The sequence below is a fragment of the Sebastes umbrosus genome, chromosome 24 (genome assembly GCF_015220745.1).
Source record: "Sebastes umbrosus isolate fSebUmb1 chromosome 24, fSebUmb1.pri, whole genome shotgun sequence".
NCBI classification, from domain to species: Eukaryota; Metazoa; Chordata; class Actinopteri; order Perciformes; family Sebastidae; genus Sebastes; species Sebastes umbrosus.
Window position 1 is genome coordinate 5,993,210 of NC_051292.1, and position 8,276 is coordinate 6,001,485.

Genomic DNA, 8,276 nt, shown 5'->3' on the forward strand with positions numbered 1-8,276 from the left:
TGCATCTCCGCGGCTAAGTTTGGAGAAGGCGGCGCGGATGCCACATCCGCTTATTGTCGCTTTTCCCCGCATGCTAAAGAGAGCACAAGAGTTGACTTATTACCACACAATACTGACTAAGTGGGAAATCTCTTTGGACATGGAGGCCGCACCATATGCTAGATTTAATTCGATTTTCTGTTCAGGCTTTTCAAAAGTTTCTTGTCCCACAGCAAGAAGGGTAAAGAGGGCAGCCGTGGCTTTGGCTTGATTTGCTCTTTCAACGAGGGGGCAAATAAGCCACGATTTGGTCAAATACTTATGGCAGCATTAGCAGGCTGGAGTGTTTGGTGCAAAACTGGATTAAGCCTTAATCCTGCAGTGCATTCATTTCTTTCAATGCAGATCTCTTGTAAATTTGCGGGACTATAGGTTTAATCCAAAGCATCCATAAAGAGATACGAGGTGTACAAATGGATGATTGCTTGACCTTATTTGTCTGATGCAACATTAATTCCCACTCTGCTACGTTAAAGGTCCCATATTGTAAAAAGTCTGATTTTCTGTTTTATTATAAAGCAGGTTTAAGTGCTTTGTAAATACTGTGAAATCAATCCGTGGAGGAAAACACACAGCCCGTATTTAGAAACAAGCTGTCAGGATTTCTGTCCATTTGTGATGTCACAAATCGACAATATTCAGTCCAGTTTTACAGTTTTAAAACATTCTATAAATGTGTCCCAGTTTATTTCCTGTTGCAGTGTATGTGTGCATGACATCAGCTGACAGGAAGTAAAAATGGACCCAAGCTGTTGCCTAGCAACGCAATTCCATTGCATTGTGCTATAAAACGGAGTGTTTCAGACGGAGGGTAAATACAGGCATATTCAGGCAGACAGTATGAGGAAAATAAAGTTTTTTTTTAACATTAAAGCATGTAAATATGTTTTAGTCAAATTGTAAAATACAAAAATGAAGCTGAAAAATAGCATAATATGGGACCTTTAAATATAGAAGTTATCTTCATGGGGACATTGTGAGTCAATTCAGAGGACATAAAGATTCTTTTGTTTGCAGGTATTCAGGTTGTTCAGCAGCCAAGCATGAGGGGGGTGGGGGGGGTGGGGGGGGGGGGGGGGGGGGGTGTGAATGCACTGCTAATGAGTAAATGTATTCAATCATTTGAAGGCTTGTCTCAAGGAATATCTCTCCTGAGTAATGATGAATCCAGGATGAGTGTCATTCTTGTAACAATAAAAGAAAAAAAGCTCGACATGTCCAGTTGTGACTCTCAAAAGCATGGAAATGAGTAGAAAATAACCAAAGCTCTGAGTGACAAATCAAATGGTTGTTGCTGCTGAATTGAAATACACTGAATTACAAAGCCCTGCTGCCAAGGCTTTTCCTTTTTCATCATTGTGCTGCCCTCTACGGGTCTTCTTCCAGCCTCCCATCACTCCCTCCCTTCTCCCTTTTCCATCCCACCTCCTCCTCCACATTACCATACCCCCTTAAAGAGTATTGCACGCATTAAATTGCTTTTCATTCGTGCACTGTGACAGTCCTGAGATTGGGGGGATTTATGCGTTTTTACACAGGATTTTCGACCTGCCATGCATCATGTGGTGATTGTTTCATAACATCGCTGGTTTTGCACCAACCGAGATCAAGTTCCACTAGTTGAAAAACGTTGGTGTTGGTGGGAAGATAAAGCTTTTGTGCGTGTGTGTACATCGGATATCTTCTGAGGCGATGCAGGACTGTCTGGAGCAAAAAGGAGGATCGGATTCCTGCATGCAAAGGCTTGGAGGACAGCTGGTCGATGCATGGCAATTGAAATAAAAAAGAGACCTTGGTACAGATCTGTACATAAACTGGTACAAGCTGCACCACTGGCAGCAGCAGCAGCAGACGAGCTGGAGGATTCGTGCATCTCTCTCTTCTCTCCTCCAGCTTGCAGTGCGCATGGATGAAAGTCACAGTTAAAATGCATGCGGCAAGTCGCGTCTGATGTGGGATTACTGTGTGCTGTTTTAGTCGCACAATGCTCGAACTTTGGTTTTGGCTCTTTTTCCGAGATGATGCTGCTGCTGATTTGGAGAATACATCAGGAGCCCGTTTCGACGCGCGGGCTGTCACGTTATTGGCCTGAATGAGACTGTGTGTTATGTCTTGTAGATGCTGTGCTTTATGGAGCTAAACACAGAGGAGACTTGACTTTAAGTGGGGTTTTTTTGTGGTGTTTTTTTTTTTTTTGGACAGTCGACGAAAAGGGCGGGTTGGTGAAAATCCATGTTTTCACTGAAGGTTGGATGAAAAAGACGGGGGATTTTTCGGGATGCTTTGGCGTTCACCGGCATCAGCACGGTAAGAGGATGATGATTTTTCTCTCTACTGCTCTTATGTGCTTCTTTTTATATGAAGGGGAGCTGTCCATGGTGCTGAAATCTGTCTCAGTTGCATTGATGAAGTTGATCCTGATTTAAGATGCTGAATGTCTGCAGGCTGCTTATTGCAACAATATAGCAACATATTCGTTCCAGAATCACAGCACAGGTATATATAGATGGACGCACTGGATTCCAAGTTCTCCACATTCTATATTCTATATTCGATGTGCATTTCTTCATGTTATCAAATAGGAAAAGAAAAAAAAAAACATGAAAGTGGATGACTTCGATTCTTGTGTGTTTTTTTTTTTAAATAAATGCGCATATTTAGGCAGATTTATAGGCTTTTTTTGTGGTGTCTTTTTTTCGAGGAGCGCACACAAACACTGGATGTGTGTGTGGGTGCGTGCGTGTGCGCGCTCACGCGGAGAGAGAGAGAGAGAGAGATGGAGAGAAAGAGAGAGAGATATCTGTAACCTTCTATATAGCAGATGCCATACAGAATACTTGATTATACAATTATTTACCCCTCCTTCCGTCAAAATGCTATTTGGATCCGCCATGAGATCAACACCACTTGCTTATTCGCCTTTGATCAACTCCTCTCGTGTCTTTTTTTCTCGCCCGTGGGCAGAAGAAAGGCTGCGACTGTCGCCTTGTAGGCTGATGATATTCAACATTTTTTCTATCGCATGCATGCAGGCCGGATTTTAAGATGGACTGCTTCTTCTTCACTCAGCCGATTCCTTTATGAGAGCATTTTGATAATCATAATATAAATCCTCATGTTGTTTGGATGGAGGTGGAGAGAAGGGAGCCCTCAGTTTCCCCCTCAAGTCGTCGGGTATGTGAGGGGTGAGTGAGAAATCTTTATGAGATAGGATGTAGGAGTTGGCATCTTGGAGGATTTCAATGTTAGTTTGTTGGAAAGATAAAAAAAAAGAAAACACACTATGCGTCATAAAATTCGTCATTTTGGTGGAAATTCTCAAGGGGTTGAATTAGTAAATGACCACATCTATCAGTCTGCACACGGTGGATGGTGAAGCTTTTTTTCTTTCCCCCTCCCAAGATGGATTGGAATTCAGGCGAGCTATCAAAAATGCGCAGTGGCCATCCACCAGAGGGGTAGTTGTGTCATCAAGTTGATTATTAAAGATTCATCCAGGTCGCTTGTTCTCTGACACCCTCAAAAAAAACAATGCAGACATCTGCATAATGCACATTAATAGGCCTGTTTGTTATGGATACTTGTTCATCAAGTATCCATCCTATGTATATATATATGCTGTGTATGTATTTTCCATGCTGTGTAAAAACACAACCCATCCTTTTCTTTCCCTTCCCTTAGATGACACTTCATACTGGCACCGCACTTGAGTGAGCTGGCTGGGGCACCCTCTCCCAGGACAAAATGCATATCTGGATCCTAAAAATAATCCTTCTGATTGCATCATCTCTGAGGCTGGTCGAGATGTATGACAATTATGGGGAGATCTGCCGGAACCTGTGCACGTGCGAGGAGAAGGAAGGGGTCCTGACGGTGAGCTGCGAGAACCGGGGCATCATCCGGCTGACGGAGATCAGCCCCGTCCACTTCTCCGTGTACCATCTACTGCTGACGGGGAACCTCCTGAAGAAGCTGTCAGTCAACGATTTCATCAATTACACTGGGGTGACCATCCTGCACTTGGGGAACAATGACATCTCGGAGATAGAGTCGGGTGCCTTCAATGGACTCCAGGGATTAAAACGGTTGCACCTGAATAACAACAAGATAGAAGTCATGAGGGATGACACCTTTGCGGGACTGGAGACTTTGGAATACCTTCAGATTGATTATAACTACATCATCAATATAGAGCCCAGCTCCTTGAGCAAACTGCACCAACTGACGGTGATGATTTTGAACGACAACCTGCTCTCCGCCCTGCCCACCAACATCTTCCGGAATGTCCCCCTTACGCACTTGGACCTGAGGGGGAACCGACTAAAGATGTTCCCCTACATCGGCCTCCTGGAGCACATGGACAAAGTCGTGGAATTACAACTTGAGGAGAACCCGTGGAATTGCTCCTGCGAGCTGATCGCTCTGAAGGCTTGGCTGGAGAGCATATCCTACACGGCTCTGGTGGGAGAGGTGGTGTGCGAGACGCCGTTCAGGCTCCACGGTAGGGACCTGGATGAGGTGTCGAAGCAGGAACTCTGCCCAAGAAGGCCCCTGGAAGAAACAAACAGGCCTGCACCACCTAGCAGCACCAATGGATATTACCAGACCATACCTAGTGCGGTCACCGCCTCCGCCACCTCCTCGGCTGTTAGGTACTCCACCAGGCCTACCAAGAGCACATGGCGATTTAACAAAACTAGGGCAAAGCCCACTCCCCGAATATCAATCCCCATAATCGCTATTCAGACCAAATCTCCTGTGCCTTTGGACTGCCCCTCTGCCTGTACGTGCAACCTGCAGATAGCTGAGATCGGGCTGACCGTCAACTGCCAAGAGAGAAAAATTGAAAGCATTTCTGATCTGAAACCCAAGCCATACAATCCTAAAAAAATATTTCTCACTGGAAATTACATCCCTGTTGTGCGGAGATCAGATTTCGTGGACGCCGTTGGATTGGATTTGCTTCACCTGGGGAACAACAGGATAAGTCTGATCCACGACCGGGCTTTTGGGGATTTAACCATGCTGCGTAGGCTGTATTTAAACGGTAATCTCATGGACAGGCTTACAGGAGAGATGTTTTTTGGTTTGCAGAACTTGCAGTATCTTTATTTAGAGTACAACAAAATCAAGGAGGTCGAAGCGGGCACGTTCCGCTACCTCCCCAATCTCCAGCTGCTTTTCCTCAACAACAACCTCCTGAAAACCTTACCCGTGGGCATCTTTTCCAGCCTCACCCTGTCTAGGCTTAACCTGCGCAGCAACAGCTTCCAAAACCTGCCTGTGAGTGGCGTTTTAGATCAACTCAAAGTTCTGGTGCAGATAGATCTGTTTGAGAACCCCTGGGACTGCTCCTGCGACATCGTGGGAATGAAGATATGGCTGGAGCAGCTCAGCGCGGGCACCATGGTGAACGAGGTCATGTGCGAGACGCCGAGGCGCCACACGGGAACGGACGTGTGCACTATCCAGTCGGAGCAGCTCTGCCCGGACTACTATGACGCTTACGTCTCGCCAACGCCCCCTACGGAGGAGCCCATGGACGACCGTGTTGTGACCACGGATGCCCCGCAGAAGTTCAACAACCCCAGCAGCACCGTCCCCCTCTCTGTCCTCATCCTCAGCCTCCTGCTCGTTTTCATCATGTCCGTCTTTGTGGCCGCAGGGCTCTTCGTTGTGGTGATGAAAAAGCGCAAAAAGTCCCAGAGCGACCGCACTAGCACCAACAACTCAGACGTCAGCTCTTTTAACTTGCAGTACAGCCTCTACAGCAATCGCTCCGGCCCAAAAGTGAAGGCCCCAGTCGGGCACGTCTACGAGTACATCCCCCATCCCATGGGGCACATGTGCAAAAACCCCATTTACAGGTCACGCGAAGGCAACACAGTGGAGGATTACCGTGACCTCCATGAGCTCAAGGTGACGTACAGGAGTACCCCGGATGACGAGAGGGATAGCAGTACGATGAGGAGCCCTACGTACAGCGTTAGCACCATCGAGCCACGTGAGAACCCCTCCCCTGTCCCGGATGCAGACCATTTCTTCAGAGCCATCCTTGATCACGATAAGCAGCCCCAACATCCTTCAATCCCGTCCATCCCGGCAGGCGCCAATTTAGAGTACAAGTACACAGGGCCTGTGTCGTACACGTACAACCCAAATTTTGATGTCAGACGTCAATTCTTGCACCCGGAGAGGATAAGAGAAACAGTGCTCTATGGCACGGCGCCCAGTACTGTTTATGTCGAGCCCAACAGAAACGAGTACTTGGAGCTAAAAGCTAAACTGCAGTCCGAGCCCGATTACCTCGAAGTTCTTGAGAAACAGACCACCTTTAGCCAGTTCTGAGCAACAGAATCAGTAATGTAATGAAGCATTTTCTCTCTTGACCCTCCTTGAAACACTTTATAGGGTGCCTTGGTTGGCACAGCAAGCAAAAGGAGTTTAAACGGGGTGTGCCGAACAATCTTATTCTTATTTCTGAAACATGACATTACAGGAATGGATACAGCTTTCTGAAACACGGATGAACAAAAATTGCTTAACTGATGATGCAAAATCTATTTTTCTATGGTGAAGATCGAATAACACACAAAAATGTAAGTGTACAGGTAAATCTTACCCAACTTCATTTTCAGGAATATAACCATACATAAGGTATATTGTGAATCAGAAAAAGAAATGTTTATAAAAATCACTCCCGGACAAAAACACTGTACAGCAGATCATCGAAACTGTGTAGGACTATTTTCTGCTGTAGTCTGTAAGTAAGTATTTATTGATATAATCTGCCATGTCTTTTCAAAACTTTTTGATTCTACATCAATATTACCTGTGTCATCATTACTCCATGATCCTCTGGAAAAAAAGGCTTATGTTTGTAGTTTCATTTACTGTAGCTCTGCATTGTAAAAGTGGCTTTTTTTTTTTTTGGAAAGTGGCACACCCCCAATGTTCAAAAAAAAAAAGACTGCGTCATTTGAAGAAGATGAAGAAAAAAAAAGTGTCTTTGTATGCTTTCTGCACTTTTTGGAATTGGAAGGCGGGTTAGCCTTCAATGAGCTCTCATAAAGGAGATTATTATATTAAAAATGAATATGGGTATTCATTCTTAATATGTAGAACAAAATTCATAAATGATATTTGAAGTATTAATTCTGTTGTGTAATACTGATATTTTAATCAATGTAACACCTATTTTTATACGAGCGTTCGCAGATTCTCTATCCCTTATCGACTTTATTTGTTTCGATTGCTTTGCACTTATTGCACTATATTGACCAAACTATGTTATTGTCATCAAATAAACATGATGTCAGGTTCATATAATGTGCTTATGAGGAAAATTAAGGCTGGTTGGTTATGATGTGAAGGAGGCCATTTGGGTTTGGTCCAATATGTTTTAACATTCAGAAATTGGAGTACTTGAAAAGAAGGCTAAAAGGGATTTTGAAATCAAAATGGCAATCCATTGGCTGGTAAGAATTGGCCACCTTGTGGACTCAATCAAAGCAGATAAAGATATATAGTGTATGTGCCTCACTCTAAGGGGCAGCTAGTGTCTCAGTTAGTTTTGGAATCAATGGGTTTCAATCAATGAGCATTATCTGAGGATGTCCCTTTGCAATTACGCCACGACAACGGCGTCCACGTTACCGCCTTGCAGCCCATGATATGATCATTTATATATTGGAGTTGAAATTAAAAGCCGTTTTAGCAATCTGACACAGTCATTGGGTATGAACTTTGACACTGATTGAAACTGCTGGATTAAGGGGTTCTCTTTCTTTCTAATCTTTTTTTAATTGGTTTCATAAGTGAACATCTTTCAAGGATATTACGAGAATATGTTGAAAACGCTGCATGTTTTTTTTAATCTTTTAAGCGCTTGTTTTGATTTTTGTTAAAGTCCAACTGAAATCACATCAAGTCTTTTTGTTGTCAAAAAATGTTTTTTTTTTTAATGTATTGTTAATAGTTTCTTATTATTAAAAAAGGAAGAAAAAAGGTCTTTTTGGGGGAAATATCAGAAATGCTCCTTTTCGTCTCAGCTGCCTTGAGAGGAATGTCTTTGTTTGACTGACAGTAGGGCTGCAACTAATGATTGTTTTCATATTCGATTAATCTGATTATTTTCTTGATTAATCGATTAGTTGTTTGGTCTCTAAAATGTCAGAAAATTGTGTCAATCAGTGTTTCCAAAAAGCCCAAGATGACGTCCTAAAATGTCTTGTTTT

The 8,276-nt window shown here is 43.8% G+C and overlaps 1 protein-coding gene across 2 annotated transcripts; it reads left to right on the forward strand.

The window, feature by feature from the left end:
• Window positions 1–866: 866 nt before the first annotated feature.
• LOC119483987 (SLIT and NTRK-like protein 5) lies at window positions 867–7,764 on the forward strand. Of its 2 annotated transcripts, none has more exons than XM_037762530.1 (2): window positions 867–3,224; window positions 3,721–7,764. In XM_037762530.1, exon 2 carries the CDS (start codon window positions 3,784–3,786, stop codon window positions 6,385–6,387), a length of 2,604 nt encoding a protein of 867 aa, XP_037618458.1. In that variant the 5' UTR covers window positions 867–3,224; window positions 3,721–3,783; the 3' UTR covers window positions 6,388–7,764. The 2 variants fall into 2 exon arrangements, with proteins under 2 accessions (XP_037618458.1, XP_037618459.1); XM_037762531.1 differs by having other exon boundaries at window positions 867–2,346.
• Window positions 7,765–8,276: the final 512 nt, after the last annotated feature.